The sequence below is a fragment of the Euleptes europaea genome, chromosome 8, assembly GCF_029931775.1.
Source record: "Euleptes europaea isolate rEulEur1 chromosome 8, rEulEur1.hap1, whole genome shotgun sequence".
NCBI classification, from domain to species: Eukaryota; Metazoa; Chordata; class Lepidosauria; order Squamata; family Sphaerodactylidae; genus Euleptes; species Euleptes europaea.
The window spans coordinates 23,203,942-23,221,481 of record NC_079319.1 but is presented as its reverse complement, the minus strand read 5'-3'; the positions used below and the strand labels follow the sequence as shown (position 1 = coordinate 23,221,481).

Genomic DNA, 17,540 nt, shown 5'->3' with positions numbered 1-17,540 from the left:
TACTTTCCTTTTTCTAGAAAGCTTGTACTGCTGAGGAGTTTTCAAAACCACAATTGATCACCTGTAGCTTTGAGAGCGCCCTGACCCGTATAGCCTAGCCAATCTCATCAGATCTCAAAAGCTAAGCAGGGTTAGCCCTGGACAGTATTTAGAAGGGAGACCACCAAGGAATACCAGGGTCGTAACATGGAGGCAGGCAATGGCAAACCACCTTTAAATGTCTCTTGCCTTGAAAACCCAGCAGGGTCACCATACGTCAGCTGTGACTTGACTGTAAAAAAAAAAAAAAAGTATGAGAGCAAAATCAGATGTGACGCTAGGCGTTCAGTGAATGAGTTTCCAAATGTTTTCTTTTCTTTTAAAAGGTAGACTCACTCAACCCCAGTCTGTCCATTACAGCTGTTTCCACACACAGTGAGAAAAGCCACGTAGGAGCTTTCTTATGGAACTCCCATGAAATGGCGCAGTCCAATCTACCACCTTATTAGCACCTCATTCTTTTGCATATATAGACCAAGCCTTAATTTAAATTAATTCTGCACAAGAGTTTAGACAGCATTTTGCACAATCTATTATTGTACTGTATTAACTTGTGTGCCAACTGTTCCAAAAGTGTTTGCAGAATAGTGCTAGTGGTTGTTTTCCTACTTCTCATTGTTCTTCCGATCATCCCAGATAAACTAAATTTGATTACCTGTAACTGTTATACTTTGTGAGTGGCCCACACAAAAATAATTCATAGCTCACATTTTATTGTTGCCTATCTAAATATATGAGTCTTAAACTCAAGAGTAAATGATCTTCTGTCAGGATGATAAGTGGGAGAAGAAGTCTCTCCACTTCGTTGATGTGACTTGTGAAGGAATGCCTATATGTTATGATTATGTGGACCACTCTTAAAGAACAATTACAGTTAAGCACCTTTCCTCTCTTTAAGAGAAATATATCTTCTCTAGGATACCACAATATGAAAATATAGGGAACCAATGATCTATAGAAACGACAAAAGTCTTTCAGTAAGAAGAAACTGCATCATCAGGTAAGATCTTTGAGCAAAAAGTAAATTGGAGGGTCAGATGATCTGCAGCTAGGATATATTAGCTGAAAACAGAGCTACTCTGTGTAATATTTTGTTCACTACTTACTTTGCTTCACTTTCTTTTGTTTAGCAGTAGATTGGACATGTAAATATTCCATCAGCTGGCTAATACTTTGCTGTAAGAATAGACAGATGTTAAATTCCTAAAATATTGTTGTGTGTTTCTCATATTTATGCATTGCATACAAGTTTGTCACGGTTTGTCATACTACATGTAAACAAAATACTATGAAACCAGTGATTGAATACTTTCATTAAGATTTACAATTATATGAAAAGACAAGTACAGTCAAGCCCTTTAGCTGAAGTTGTCCTTATCTGCTGCTAACCAAAGCTAACTAAACCTTCAGTGTCAATTAGCTGCTTTGTCCCTACAGTCTCCCTAAGCTTTCCATCTGAAACCTATCCTTTTCTGTCTCCTCCCTTTTACTTTCTTTTTACTTCATTGTTTATCCATCACCGGCTGACAGTGTCTTTACATCCAAAATGCAAAGCAGACAGATGGGCGCTTCCGGAAAGAACATAACTAAGAGCACCAGCATCAGTGGGGAGATGTACATGCTTGAGAAGAATGACGGCAGCCAGTCAGACACAGCGGTGGGCACTGTGGCTACAGGAGGCAAAAAGCGGCGCTCCAGCATTGGTGCAAAGATGGTAGCCATTGTGGGTCTTTCACGGAAAAGCAGAAGTACCTCACAGCTCAGCCAAACTGGTAGGAACCTAGACTTCATTTCCCCCCCTGGTCTGATATGTATTGTCTGTATATGTATGTATATCTGTAAATGTGTGTATGATTTACATGGGTTTCAACTGACCACTGAGGAAGGCCAAACAGGCCGAAACACGTCTGGCATGTGGTTATAGATATCAACCTTAGGAAATGCCATTGTGCTGTTTTAACATTTTTTAAATGTTGACGGCACTTTACACACACACATACATATACAGACAATATATATCAGACCAGGCATGTATATAGGTTGTATAATATATTACCAATTATACAAACACCTGGTAAGATTGTCTCAAGTTGTTATACTGGGTTGTATATGTCTCCCATATAAAATGTGTGCAATTATCAACCTGGTAAAACAATATTATACAACCTATATATATGCCTGGCTTGACATATATTGTCTGTATATGTGTGTGTATATGTATGTGTGTGTGTATATATATATATATATATATATATATATATATATATATATATATATATATATATATATATATATATATATATATATATATATATCTGTAAATGTGGGTATGTTTTACATGGGTTTCAATTGACCACTGAGGAAGGCCAAATAGGCCGAAACGCATCTGGCATGTAGTTATAGATATCAACCTTAGGAAATGCCATTGTGCTGTTTTAACATTTTTAAAATAATTTTTATCTTGACATAGCACTTTAAATAAATTATATTTTCATTATCTATATATTTTATTTATCCCGCCCAACCTTGGGCACCCAGCTTCATTTTCCCCCCTCCAGTGCATTGTTTCCCATGATACATATATAAACATTACAGTTCACTTGCACATATGTACTGCTGAAACTGCATATTTACTGACTGGATTTCCAAACGGAACAGCTGAGTGAGTTTAAACTTATTATCTTCCAGAGTGTTTATCAACCAACCTTATTTAACTCAAATGTTCTTCAGATTGAACTGCTGGGGCTTCAGTTCTTGTGCTCACTGGGCCACACGGAATGTAATAACCTCTTTTCTTCTCAGGAACAACATGACTTGCTGTGTTTATGTTCTGAGGGCCATTGGTTTATGAAGGACCATTGAAATGCAGCTGGCACAATTAATTCTTTGGGTTTTTAATCTAAATTCATATTGCCTCCATGATACATTGCTTTTGCTGTGGGATGATATTTGGCTTCAAGATTGTATATTGTGTTATAGGTACACTCAGTAACAATTTTACTCTTCATTTCCTTTTATTTCTTTCAATTTAAATACATACTGATAATTGCATTTAAGTGTCATCAATGTTTGCAGGTCCAAGTTAAACTACAATTCAGTGTTTTAAGCGCCGTATGATAAACTATGTCTAATAGTCTATGAAAGAGGGGAAAGGTTTTTTTGTACCGATATTTAAGGCACATCCTTTTGAAGACAGAGTTGCACAAATAGCAAGTAACGGAAAATATTTAATTCTCTAAAATGTGAGTTATTGTGGCATATTTTGAAAACGGAAATAGGTACATATGTTTACATATGCAGAGGTTGTCCACTCTGCTGGTCATCATCTTTTCAAAACTGAAAAGCAGTGCAGGTGCATAGCTTGTTTAAAATGTATTCATACATATTATACCATCTTCTGCTTAATTTATGTGCACAAGAAGATTAGGATTTAAGCATATAGTACAGTACAGAGGAATCAGACTTTGTCACGAGTGCTTTAAGATTAAACTGGCAAAGCAATGGCAAGAAATCACTTAAACAGAAACTGTCTTTGGTGTTCTCAATAGGGTTGTGTTCCTTGCAGCGCAATCCTAAACAGAATTGCTCCTTTCTAAGCCTGTTGACTAAAATGGATTTAGGAGAGTGTCATTCTGCCTAGGATTGCAGTGTTACAGCCCATTCCTGAGCTTGAGGGCTGAATGGGCTTAGGAGGAGCCCTGACCCCTACACTGGCATCCATGCTACTTGTGCCGTGCAAACTGGCACGGATGCCGACATAGTGCCACTTGCTCCGGCCCCTCTGTATTGCCATGGCTGAGAGGCCCTCGGACGCTGGCTCGGCTTCCCTCTGGCATCCTGCCAGCCCAAGTCCTGCCAGCCTCTCAGGAGGCATTCCAGGGGGAGGAGCTGCCAGTAGGCAGCTTCCTAATTCCTTTCATCCCAGGAACACCCCCTTTAGCAACAGTGGTGCTTCGCCAGCTTTTTGTTGGCACAGCATTGGTGATTTCAATGGGGCTTCATTCTTTTTAAAATCGCCCCTTTCCCCCCCTGCTGCAGTGGCCAAACCTTTTTGGAGGCGCTGTGGCGCTGCCACGGCCACACCTTCCCCGGCCGCTACAGCTCTCAGGAATGGGCTGTCAAACTGTTAAGTATGTTCTACTCAGTTTTTAAGGTTAGTTTTCAGAAATGCCGTCTTGTTCCTACAGGTCCATACTCTCAAACTCTCTCTTCTGGTTACATGAAAATGTGTTGAAAAATCAGTATTGCTCAATTGTAAATTTAATTATATAGTATTAAGCTATGTTTGGCTCTTAATCTATACCATCAACCCTACATGTAGACTGCTGAACGGATAGGTTATAATTAACATAAGGCTAGTTAACCAAGCGTATGTAAAGCTGGATGCACATAAGAAATACAAATGTGCATTGCTCTGAACATGGAAAAATCCTTCTTTAATATTTCCCTTTGCATTTTAACAAAGGTCTTTTATGCATGGCTGTTTCATTTGCCATCACCCCTCCGATGACTTTGGGTCTTTGATTGGATTATGCATGCCGCTTCCAACTGTCAGAGGTCGCCTCGCTCTCCTCCTGCATTTCCTTGTGTTTTGTCATGTTTTCAGAGACCTGTTTTATCTCAAATTTGAAAATGCGGGGAAACACAGGGGGAGAGTGAGGCAACTTCTGACAGTCGGAAGCAGCATGCATAATCCAATCAAAGACCCAAAGTCATCGGAGGGGTGATGGCGAGTGAAACAGCCATGCATAAAAGACCAAACATTACAAAGCTACATGGCACTTTTTCTGTGGAACTGTCTTTTGAGATCCACTACTCACAGTAGCTTTAATCTTTTCAGGTTTAAAAGTAAGTTGTTGGATTTCAAGCAAGAATTTGTGCATCCAGAGTTGAAGAAGACTTGCATTACTTTGTTGTACGAAGCCAGATTATTAGGCCTTTGTCTGGGAGAGAATTTAATGAAATGTAAAATAACTGAGTATGTGCTACTGAGTACATCAATATATGTAATTCTCAATGTTACTCCATTTGTGGATACTTAAATCCATAGATTGGAGCCATGAACAGACTAGATAGATGTTTCTACAAACTTGAGAAAAGAGTGAAGTTTGCAGAAAAGTCTGAAACCCTCCCCTAATAAAAATGCAACGGGGGGTTAAAACATCACAAAATAATAGTAACAGCACCTGCAGCTTTAAGAAACTAATACCCTCTGTGACCACTTCTAAGCAAGCACAGCAATATTGCCAGCCTTCAAGAGTTTGTGTCTGTCAGTTGAAGGAAGGGGGAGGGGCAGGGTTCTTTACAATGAGGGAAAGCTAAAGGCGTGTGTGGCAGATAAAGACAGGATTGCTGGTGTGTAGGAAGGAGAGAAGAAAGCAGGAAAGGAGCAGAAGCTATGGGGATGTCATGGAAGGGAACAAGGAAATATTGGGGCAGAGAGAAATTAAATACCCTCTCGCAAGTCCTATTAGGTCCTTCTTACATTATCTAATTGTGAATTTACTCTGCATTCTACACAGAATCTAAAATTTAATTAAAATCTGGATTAAATTCATTTAGATACTGCAGTTTCATAGTAGATTATTATTCAATATCATTACATCACCATAGAAATGTCTACCCTTTTTGTTTTAAAATGTTGTATTGAAGAGATTAATCATTGGTATTTTGAAGCAGACTTGCAGTGAGCATTCTCTCCACCTCGCACAGTTCTGGTTAAAACATAATTTTTGTGGGTTAAAGCTACCTTGTGAAATCATTGTCCTCTAACAAAGAGTTATAAAGAATAAAGATGGTGCAAAATCAAACTTTAAGTAATAATTCTTACATATTAAATCTTTTTTTACTGCCAGGAAGAATGCTGTCAGTATTATTTCTTCTGGTTATAATGTAAAATCTATATTATAGTCTTTAGGTGCTGTTGAAGGACAACTACAGTGTGTGTTTTTCAATCATTAACTGTTTATTGTACTAGCTGTGGGTTGGGATAGAACCAAGCAATGCCCTTTTCTGCTGTCTGGCACATTTGCTACGTGAGAGCTTGTTACACTCTCTGCTCTTGCCCATTCCTACTGGTAGTTTTTTATATGTCATCTTAGTGCAATACCAACAAAAGCTATGAATGTACCCTGCGAGGTAAAATAGCCCATAGTATGAAGCATAGTCTAGCCAGTGATATTGCTTCCTGACTGAGTAATAGGAAATGTGCTTTCATTTATAGTCCCTTCCAGTGCTACTCAGTGTTAATTGTATAAACAGTGGAAAGCAACTGATAATAAATTATGCCAGAACCATGTTATACCACGTAAAATAAATACTTGAATTCTAAATATTTGTACTGGGAAATATGTGCCCATTATGACAGCATAACGCTGCTGCTACTTCAGTGTAATCTGCTGGTATCCTAATGTACATACCACCAAGACCATTTATATGCAATGGACTAGAGAGAAGCAACATCCTTGACATGGCAAATAAAGCTAGATTTGTGGTTATCTGTGGAGATAGAGTTTAAGGAATCTGTGGAGGTAAATGGTTTTGTGGTTCCTTACAATTTAGGTTCCCCACAACTACACTTTTCCTTGCCTTTTAATTTTTTTCACATTAGTATTTTTGTTAAATCTGTTCTTCACTCAAGTATAGTATGTCATTATTTTCGACATGTAACTTCATTGTTTTTTTAATTATATCAGTTCAGTTTGCAGCCCACCCTAAAGTGAAAGAGAAATGGGATTAAAGAACAAGGAAAGTTTTGTAAGCGAGCTTGAAATTGCCATACAGAGCAAGGCAAGAACTGCTTGCATGGTATAGAAGTTAAAGTGGCAGCCTTAACTTACAATTTTTATGTATTTTGGTGAATAAGTGAAATTGCAATTGCCTTAACTATTTTCTTGAATGGAACATCACTCTAAATAATAAGTAAAGCAGCACCTATGCCAATAAGAAAAGCAGCAAGTCCACACTACCTATAAACTAGGTAAGAATTTCTACATACTTGAGGAATTTCCTAGATATGTAGAAAAATACGACTTCGTACATTAATCAAAAGAAAAAAATTAGTAAACATCTTGGAATATATTTCAGTAGACATGGAATGCTGACAGTTAGAAGAGAAGGGGGAATATGAAAATGACCCTGCTCAAGTTCCTGAGAGTTTATAGAGTCTTGAAGGGAGAGATATGGAAGATTTCCTAAATTCCTAATTTTCCTTGCCCATAAATTCTTGTAGGGACCAGTGCTTCTCACTGGGTTGAATCCAACAATGCACAAGTTGAAAAAGAAATTTGCTTAGTGTAGTTCCGCTTGTGTAAGATCTTGTGCAGAATTTCCTTCTGACCCACAGATCCAGACTTCATCTTGTTTCCACTTGGAATGCATGTGGGGGATTGCCCTGTGATACCCCCAACTATCATTTTGTCCCTCAAATCCCAAATTCAAATATCAATATATCGAATTCTCAATATGGCCAAATCAGTAGTTACTTGCAGAAAAATCTTAAATGTAAAAGAAATAAATTGGGGGGGGGGTTAAACCCCCTCCCCAAATGATAGCAGCACCTTTAACTTTAAGAAACAAATGCCTTCAGTAACAACAGTATTTCCAGCCTTCCTTTTCAGGTCTGTCCTGGCCTTTGAGAAGCCAGAAGCAGCAGCAATTTCATCATGACTTCATACCACATGACTTGTATGATTTACCCAGGCCCAGCTGCTTACTACTGCTCAACAACAACCAGTGCATGAAAGCCAGTGTGGTTTAGTGGTTAGAGTTTCAGACTAGGATCTGGGAGACTCAGGTTTGAATCCCCAGTCTGCCATGGAAGCTAGCTGAGTGGCCTTGGATCAGTTGCACTCTCAGTCTAACCTAACTCACAGGGTTGTTACACTCTCTCAGCCCCACCTACCTCACAGGGTGTCTGTTGTGAGGAGGGGAAGGGAAGGTGATTGTAAGCCAGTTTGATTCTTCCTTAAGTGGTAGAAAAAGTTGGCATATAAAAACCAACTCTTCTTCTTCTTCTGAAAAAATGGAGGAGAGGATAATGATGTAAGCTGCTTTGGCTCCTTATGGCGGAGAAAGGTAAGGTATAAGTGATGTAAATAAATAAATATAGCTGAAGAGGGGGGGCAGATAATAGGTAAGTTGATTGGTGAGTGTGAAGGAGAGAAGGAAACAGGAAAAGCTGGGGATATGAGGGTTGCTTGGAGGAGGGAAAGAGGAAATAGTGTGTGGAATGGGATTCAGGAGAAAATGAAGTGACCTGCACAATTCTTTGCAAAATCCCCACCACGCAACTTGGTCCTACAGGTGTCCCCTGCTTCAAATAATATAATGAAGCATTGTTATTGTATTTGGAGTACTAAACAAACAATAGAGGCAGAGTGGTGTAGTGGTTAAGGTGTCAGACTAGGAATCCCCATTCGCAGTATGGATGCTTGCTGGGCCAGACACACACTCTCAGCCTCAATCGTGGCTAGTATCTGGATGGGAGACCGCCAAAGAAGACCAGAGTCATGATGCAGAGGCAGGCAATGGCAAAGCACCTCCTAACATCTATTGCCTTGAAAAAAGTCATTTTTGAGCGAGCCAGTGTGGTGTAGTGGTTAAATTGTTGGACTGGAATCTGGGAACCCCAGGTTGAAATCCCCACTCTGCCATGGAAACTTGCTGGGTGACCTTGGGCCAGTCACACATTCTCAGCCTCGACCTTAGCAAGTATTTGGATGGGAGACCTCTAAAGAATACTAGGGGTGTGACACATAGTTAGTTGAAGCTCGAAGGCCCACCATAACTGTGTAGGTGAGGCAGGAGGGGTGGGGAAATTTTCCTCCTGTTGAGTTCAAAGAGAGCATTTTGACTTCCAGTACTTCTGTGCTAACTTAGAATCCTGTCACATTCTTCCCCTGATACCACCCAGTTCTGGCCACATGCTTGAGTAGTTGTTCAGCCCTTGTTCTAATATTGTAGGGTAGGAAGCATAAATGGTGGCTTCACAACCAGGCCAGGGAACGTTGTTTTGCCCAGACAAGGGCAACATTTCACGAAAGAGAGGGTGGACTTGGGTGATGCAACCCTTCCTCTCTTCTATTCTGAGGCCTGGGGAGACTCCAGGGAGTGTAGCAGTGTGATGGCTGAGGGCCAGGGGGCGGTGCTAGTGAAGGAGGAGCCTCACAGGCAGAGCTGGTTGGTACCCCTCCATCTCTGGCATCCTAGGTGATTGCCTACATGCACCTAGTGGATGGGCCGCCCCTCCCGGTGAATGAAGAGGCTGCCTCAAAACTACACATCTCCCTTTCACCTAAGACTTGCTAGAACTTGAACATTGATTAGAATTGCTGCAGCTAATGCCTAGGATTGGGTTAAACAGATATGAGAGTTATTTTTAATTCTTATATTGCATTGTAAGGATTTACAATAACTTTTTACTGCTTTTTCCTCTATTTTTATTTTATTTTTATTTTTTAATATTTAGCTGTGTGGAGCCTTAAAAGTTCTTAGGAGAGACCTAGAAATCAGCGCAAATTAAAAAATTTAACTAAGGCCTTGAGTTCTGTTTTTTTGTGGCCAGGCTAAACTTTTTCAGGCAGCATGCAGAGAGTAAATTCATTCCAGGTCAGATCAATCTTCTCAAGGGCCAAATAATAATAATAGCAACAACAATAATAATTCTTCATGGGATGGAATATTTATCTGTTTTGCAATGCCAGCAGCCAAGAAGAGTATTATGGCACAAAAAAATACAGCTGTCATCCGAAGAGCAAATACTCCCTGTCTTAATACACAAACCAGAAAGGTTGTTTTGTTCAAGTACAAGCACTACTGTGAAAAAAAATGTCAGGCTTCATAATGATTTCATGGAAGCTTCAGAGACCTTTACAAAGTGTACTAAGTTAATGAGATTAATTATTTCAATCACTGAACAGGCGTTCTGAATAAACACTACCCATCCTTTCTCACTCATGACTAGACATATAACAATTCCAGAAATGGTGGAGTTTATAAGGGGAAAGAAGCATGTGGCTTGGTACTCAGACAGTAGTCAAGAAGGAATTCCTTTGGAAAAGACTGTCCATTCATATGTGATGCAACATGAAAAAAAAGAAGAAGAAGAGTTGGTTTTTATATGCTGATTTTTTCTACCTTTTAAGGAGACTCAAACTGGCTTACAATCTCCTTCCCTTCCTCTCCTCACAACAGACACCTTGTGAGGTAAGTGAGGCTGAGAGAATTCGAAGAGAACTGTGACCCAGCTGGCTTCATGTGTAGGAGTGGAGAAACCAACCCAGTTCACCAGATTAGAGTTCACTGCTCATGTGGAGGAGTGGGAATCAAACCCGGTTCTCTAGATTAGAGTCCGCTGCTCTTAACCACTACACCACGCTAGTGAAAGCTTATTCATAAAATATGTAAAGCCCAACCAATATAGGTCTTATGGATCAATACCTGTTTTAACAAATCAAGATACAGTGAAAATACCGGAGCTCTGGTGCTTGCTAAGACCCACCCACAACAGAAAAGTGGCTTATACATTCCACATCAGCAGAACTTTCTAAATAATCAGGTGCACACCGAGGCGAAAAATATGAGAGTCTGAATACCATGCTTGGATTCCATCTAGAATTTATTTTATTTATAAAATTTAAACCCCACCTTTCTGCCCTCATTAAGACCCACAACTCAGGTAACAGATTAAAAACATACATCATAAAACCATATCTTAAAAACCATTAAAACCAAACAGAAACACATCATTAACACCAAGACAAAATGCACATACAAAAACAATAAATTAAACTATAGGGCAGGAAGGAGGGATTGCTGAGGGAATACTCAAAGAAACAAAAAAAAGTCTTTACTTGCTGCAGAAGACAGCAACAGAAGGGGAGAAGCAAGTCTGTCTGGAGAGAGAAGACACAAGGGAAAGGTGATTTTCATTTTCTGCAGTGACTTCATTGATTACTTATCACCTACTGGGTTTAATTCAAGCTTATCACCCACAAAGCCCATATACCTGGAGCCTGCATACCTGCAAGACCATCTCTCTTGCTATATTCTGCTGTGACAGCTGTGCTCATCTAGGCAAAGCCTTTTGAAGGTGACACCCTACAGACAGGTAAAATCAGCAACTGACGGTTCATTCTCTGTGGTGGTTCTCACATTATGGAATGACCTGCATGAGGTTATCAGGAAGGTCCCTATGTTTCAATCATTTAGCAGAATGTGCAAAATATTCAAGAGGGCATTCTTATAAAGGGGGCAGAACTATAGTATAGGAAGAGTACTGTAGGCTATTGCAATGTTTATTGAACGTATCACCCCTTTTTACTGTAGTGCAATGCATTCTACCTTTATAACCCTTCCTGTATGTCAAGGCCTACACAGTTTTATTGCCATAGATTGTTTTTTGCTTGCATTATTTTCAGTTCTGTAATCCTAGCACACCTTAACATGGATGGCCCAGGCTAGCCCGATCTCAGATCAGCCCTGGTTAGTTCTTGGATGGGAGACCACTAAGGATGTCCAGGGTTGCTGCGCGGAGGCAGGTGATGGCAAACTACCTCTGTTCATCTCTTGCTTGAAAACCCTACAGTGTCACCATAAGTCAGGTGCAACTTGATGGCACTTTCTACCATCAGTCCTAGCCCACCGCATTGTTTTGTTTATTAGAGATCTTTGCTGTTTGATTTAATTGCTTTTCATATTTTGTAATCTGCCTTGTGCCTCAGTGAAAAAGGTGGTGATAAATAACATTATTATTATTAACAACATAGTAATATTGTCAACTATTTGGCTCTTTCTCAGTTGATAACTTGCATACCGTTCCCTATGATGTCTGGTCTCTGAGTAAGTATTGCAAAAGACAAGGACAGATACATTTTGTATCACTTTGCTCCATTTACCGGGCAGGTTCAGGCGCACCACTTTAACCCAGCTCTGGCAACAGATAGGCAGTATGGTCTGTCCAAGAAAACAAAGTCCAAAACACAGACCTTGGTCTCACAGCCAGCTTAATAGCCAGTTTCCCTTCCAGGTGCAGCTGGGTCCAGTTGTTAGGATCAGTGTTGTTAGATGGGTCATCCTTCCTCCTCCTCAGGAGGAGCAGAGCCTAGATCCTGTGAAGACTCGTCACTGGAGTCCCCTGCTTCTACAAGGGAAGAGTGGCTGCGGGCTGCCAGGTGCACACTCCTGAGTCTACTCAGGTCCTCCACCCTGGCTCTTTGCTTTATCCTTTCCCAAGAAGAAGAAGCGTTGGTTTTTGTATGCCGACTTTCTCTACCACTTGAGAATCAAACCGGCTTACAGTCCCCTCCCCCACAACAGACACCTGTGAGGTAGGTGGGTCTGAGAGAGCTGTGACTAGGCCAAGGTCACCCAGCTGGCTTCATGTGTAGGAATGTGGAATGGCCTTAGGGAGACTGTGGTGGGTGTGGAAGGCGCTGATACAGATGTCTCTTGTGTTGAGGACCCTTCTGATTGAGGAGCTGGTGGGTTGTACTGGTGAAGGTTCCCTTCAGGGAGGAGGTTCTGCTTCACCAGGGCCTACCTTAGAGGGAGTATCTTCCTGGGAGGGGGGGTGTCCTCAGGGACAGGTCATCTCTGATGACTCATCCTTCCACACTAAACCAGGGCTGCTAATGACACACTTGAATATTGATAATATTTAATTCCATACTTATTTATCTATTTATTTGCTTCATTTATAACTTGTCTGACTTGCTACGACTCAAAGTGGACTACAAAATATAAAAATAATGCAATCAGTCAGCATACATAAAACATCCAATGGACAATGCAATAGGATTAGGATTACAAAATTAGAAGGCAACAAGGACAAAAAAAATGCCATACCAAAAATGCCGTATGTTCCTATAACTATTGAATTGGAGTTGTCATTTACCATAGAATAAAGCCAATACATTTCCATAGGATGAAATGCAGCTAAATTTTCTCGTGGCAAAATTCCAAAGACGTGTTTAACCTGCACATGCCTGCTCAGACTACAATCAGTTGGTTCCAAGGATTCCCTTCCACTAAGCCCTCTCTTTCATCTTGAACTAAGAAAAACTCCTGACTTAGTGCAAGGAGGGTCCTTGGATGGAACCCAATATCAATATAGTGGTGAAAACCAAGCAGAGGTATTGGCCATACACTGATACATTGGATGTATTTAGAAATATAGTAGTGATACTGATACGTATCTTAGGGGAGCAAAATGCTATATATAGACACAGAAATATCTGTTGTTGATGTGAATATTCACTTAAAACTAAATTTGGACTATTTCACACTTAGACAGACAGTTTACATACATTACCTCAAGCACCACTGAGTGCTTGCTTGGATGAGGAAATGCAGCATGAAGGCGATCACAATAATCAGCTGCAACTTGTATGATCATTAAATTTGCAGATAATACTAATTGGGAGGGGTAGCATATACAGTAGAAGACAGAATCAAGATACAGGATGATCTTGATAGGCTGGAAAACTGGACTAAAACTAATAAAATGGATTTCAACAGAGATAAATGTAAAGTTCTCCATGTAGGTAGGAGACATCAAATGCATAATTATAAGCTTGGGGAGACTTGCCTTGACAGTAGTGTGTGCGAAAAGGATCTACGAGTTTTAGTAGACCATACACTGAACATGAGTCAGCAGTGTGATGCAGTAGCTAAAAAGGCAAATGTGATTTTGGGATGCATCAACAGACCATGCAAAGGGATCGTATCACTTTACCCTTCTCTGGTTAGACCTCACTTGGAGTATTGTGTTCAGTTTTGGGCACCACAGTTTAAGAAGGATAATTACAAGCTGGAAACGTGTCCAGAGGAGGACAACAAAGATGGTGAGGGGTCTGGAGACCAAGTCCTGTGAGGAAAGGCTGAAGGAGCTTGGTATATTTAGCCTGGAAAGGAGATGACTGAGAGATGAAAAAATAGCCATCTTCAAGTATTTGAAGGGCTGTACTATAGAGGATGGTGTGGAATTGTTTTCTGTTACCCCAGAAGGTCAGACCAGAACCAACAGGTTGAAATTAAATCAAAAGACATTTCATCTAAACATTAGGAAGAACTTCCTGACAGAGCGGTTTCTCAGTGGAACAGGCTTCCTTGGGAGGTGGTGGGCTCTATTTATATTTTTTTTGAGGTTTTTAAGCAGAGGCTAGATGGCCATCTGACAGCAATGCTGATTCTGTGAACTTAGGCAGATCATGAGAGGGAGGGCAGGAAGGGATAAGTCAGTGCTCGGCTCTCGTGGCCCTTTCTTACGTACCTAGGGTAATGCTGATTGCCACTTTGGGGTCAGGAAGGAATTTCCCTCCAGGCCAGATTGGTCAGGGATCCTGGAGGTTTTTTGCCATCTTCTGGGCATAGAGCAGGGGCCACTGGGGGAAGTGGGGGAAAGGTAGTTGTGAATTTTCTGCATTGTGCAATGGGTTGGACTAGATGACCCTTGAGGTACCTTCCATCTCTCTGTTTCTATGTTTCTTAGATAACAAAGTGACCCAATATGCAGAGATTTCTGGGATCGTACTTGTGCACAAGAAAAATAACTGAGTAATCTAGCTATAAACTGTCGTATCAGAAATTTCAACAGCAACTAGTATCCACTCCATGTTTCTGAATATTCCTTGGACATTTTCCTCTGTAGAAAGTAGCCTGCAGAACCTTTGACAGAATTTCCACTGGATAGGGGTGCTAGTACTTTTATTTGGCTGGGACAAAGCATCACAAAAATTCTAGAATGCATTATTTCTAATGGTCCAAATTGTTCCCAAAGTATATGGAATGTAATTCTGCCAGATCACCCAGTGCTTTCCGTTCCCTTGGATTGTTTATTGCTTGGATTGTTCTTTTAGGAAACTTTCTTTCAGCACTATCCCCTATACCTGATGTTCTGCTAGGATGTTGGGCTTCAGTTCTGACGAGCATTGTTGTTTCTGGAATGGCTGAATGAATTTTGCTGCCCTTATCTGGTTTTCAGGGAGGGGAAGGGCTGTTATTTTTTTCATCAAAAAAACTGTAGCACATATTAATATGCTCATTTGAATTTTTTTTTTTTTTGCGCCTCTGAGAATTTTTGGAACGAGGTGCTTCTCTGAGCAAGTTGCTTTTCATCTTGCTTTACTCTATGCCAGCAGTGGATACAGAACAGAACCTTCCTGATAACCAGATGCCATGACTAAGCAGAGTTTTGCATAAGGAAGCTAAGAAAACAACTTTAGAAAAATTAGAAAGGAAACATATGCTGTGAAGAAAAGAATGTAATGTTCAGTGAATAATTGTATAAATGATATCCTGCTTTATAGATTAGTGCTGAAATAGTTTGGAACCAAACAGTGTGGACTTCTATTCCATATGTTTATAAGTTCAGAGCCAGGGATAGAATTTTAGTAGTCATATATTTACAGCACAGCATCATTTACTATTGGTTTTCTAAACATAGGACTATAACTAGGAACCAGTCTTTAGATTTTAACTATGTAGTATTACTGTCAGGTGTGAATGTACCACGGGGGTAGTGGTGGAGGGAAGAGAACTGAGCTGTTTGTTCTGTTATTAATTGTAAGCTAGTGACTTTATTGCATGCTTTATACTGCTAGATCTCTTCTTGGCTTTTAATGCAGAGATAGCAGTCAATGGTGAATCGGCCGTCGTCTTCAAATGTTGCAGTTTAGTGTGCAGTTCTCAACAGAAAGTAGCCTGGTGGACCCTACTACCTTCATGTCCCAGCGGCCTTTAATTATTGGTAAACTTATCTCCACAGAGCCTGGAGAAGTAAGGACATTCTGTTGTGTGTGTGTTAAGTGCTGTCAAGTCGCTTCCGACTCATGGCGACCCTATGAATCAATGCCCTCCAAAATGTCCTATCTTTGACAGCCTTGCTCAGATCTTGCAAGTTGAGGGCTGTGGCTTCTTTGAGTCAATCCATCTCTTGTTGGGTCTTCCTCTTTTCCTGCTGCCCTCAACTTTTCCCAGCATGTCTGTCTTTTCTAGTGACTCCTGTCTTCTCATAATGTGACCAAAACATGATAGCCTCAGTTTAGTCATTTTAGCTTCTAGGGTCAGTTCAGGCTTGATTGGATCTATAACCCACTGATTTGTTTTTTTGGCAGTCCACGGTATCTGTAACACTAAGGAATATTCTGTTAGGCCTTAAGAAAACTGGTTACCTGCCCTAGATACTGAAAGAGTATAATTTTTCTAGTTCTTATTGCTGTGCAGGATAGCCAAGTGCCTTATAGTGCTTCATTAAATAGTGTGGCTGATATCCTGTCACTGAAAGTTAAATCTCCTGTCACAGCGTGCTCCGGGTACATGCTCCAGGTACAGCTGAATGGGAATTCTGAAGTGTTTCTTACTTGACCTTTTTAGTATCAAATCTGCTGGGAAGGGTTTTTATGAAAAACCTGCAGCTTTGCAGAAGCAGAAAGAGTGGAAACAAATAAAGGAATTTACCCACACCCACAAATAAGCCTCTTCTGTTCCCATATATGTCTGGAATGAAAATTGTGTATTTTGCAATTTTAAGAACATAAGAAAAGCCATGCTGGACCAGACCAAGGCCCATCAAGTCCAGCAGTCTGTTCACACAGTGGCCAACTAGGTGCCTCTAGGAAGTCCACAAACAAGACAACTGCAGCAGCCTCCTGCCTGTTCCACAGCACCCAATATAATAGGCATGCTCCTCTGATCCTGGAGAGAATAGGTATGCCCCATGACTAGTAGCCATGGCTAGCCCTCTCCTCCATGAACATATCCATTCCCTTCTTAAAGCCTTCCAAGTTGGCAGCCATCACCACATCCTGGGGCAGGGAGCTCCACAATTTAACTATCATTTAACTAATTTTCCCGTAATAATTAAAATCATAATGCCAGACTGCAATTACCTGACTGGTATGAAAATATGTTTAAACAGAGCATTAAATGGTTGCAATATTACAGCAGGAGGAATTAGACCTTTAGATGCGCACCCTGAACTAATATTTATTTTTAAAAAGTTGTACTTATGTTTTGCCAAGAGTTCAAGAAATGGCCATGCATTATTTACAGTGCAAGCCTATGTACAGTGCAAAAGCCACTTGCCATGGTGAGGATGCGAACCTCCACAGACAGAGGCAGCAGACTTCTGAATACCAAAACTAGGAAGCAGCATCAGGTGAAAGCCTTGGTATACTAGACGAGACAGTCCACTGGTCTGATCCAACAAGCTCTATTTATGTTCTTATGTAATGTTACTCCATTCTGAGCCCATTCAAATCAGTGAGCTTAGATTGAAGTAAAGCGGTATAATGTGGTATGTTGTCATTGGTATGTAACAGGCCTTGGTAGATGTAAGATAATCTGGGGTTGCTTCATATGTGACATTTTTTTTCTTCCACAGAGATAACCTTTATGTAGGAAATGTTGTGTACATTGTCACATATAAAGTGTGCTCAGAGAGTTTTTACAAGTTCACAAATCATTCAGCCTTATCACTGCAACTCCCTGCTCTGAGATGC

The 17,540-nt window shown here is 40.5% G+C and overlaps 1 protein-coding gene across 8 annotated transcripts in view; it reads left to right on the top strand.

Annotated features, from left to right (window-relative positions):
* The window catches only part of RIMS2 (regulating synaptic membrane exocytosis 2), a 412,392-nt gene that overhangs the window by 365,983 nt on the left and 28,869 nt on the right, over nt 1-17,540 (top strand). For all 8 annotated transcript variants that reach the window (XM_056854758.1, XM_056854759.1, XM_056854764.1 and 5 more), the window contains one exon: nt 1,570-1,811. In XM_056854758.1, coding sequence (XP_056710736.1) covers nt 1,570-1,811 — 242 coding nt within the window. The remainder of the gene's footprint in view (nt 1-1,569; nt 1,812-17,540) is intronic.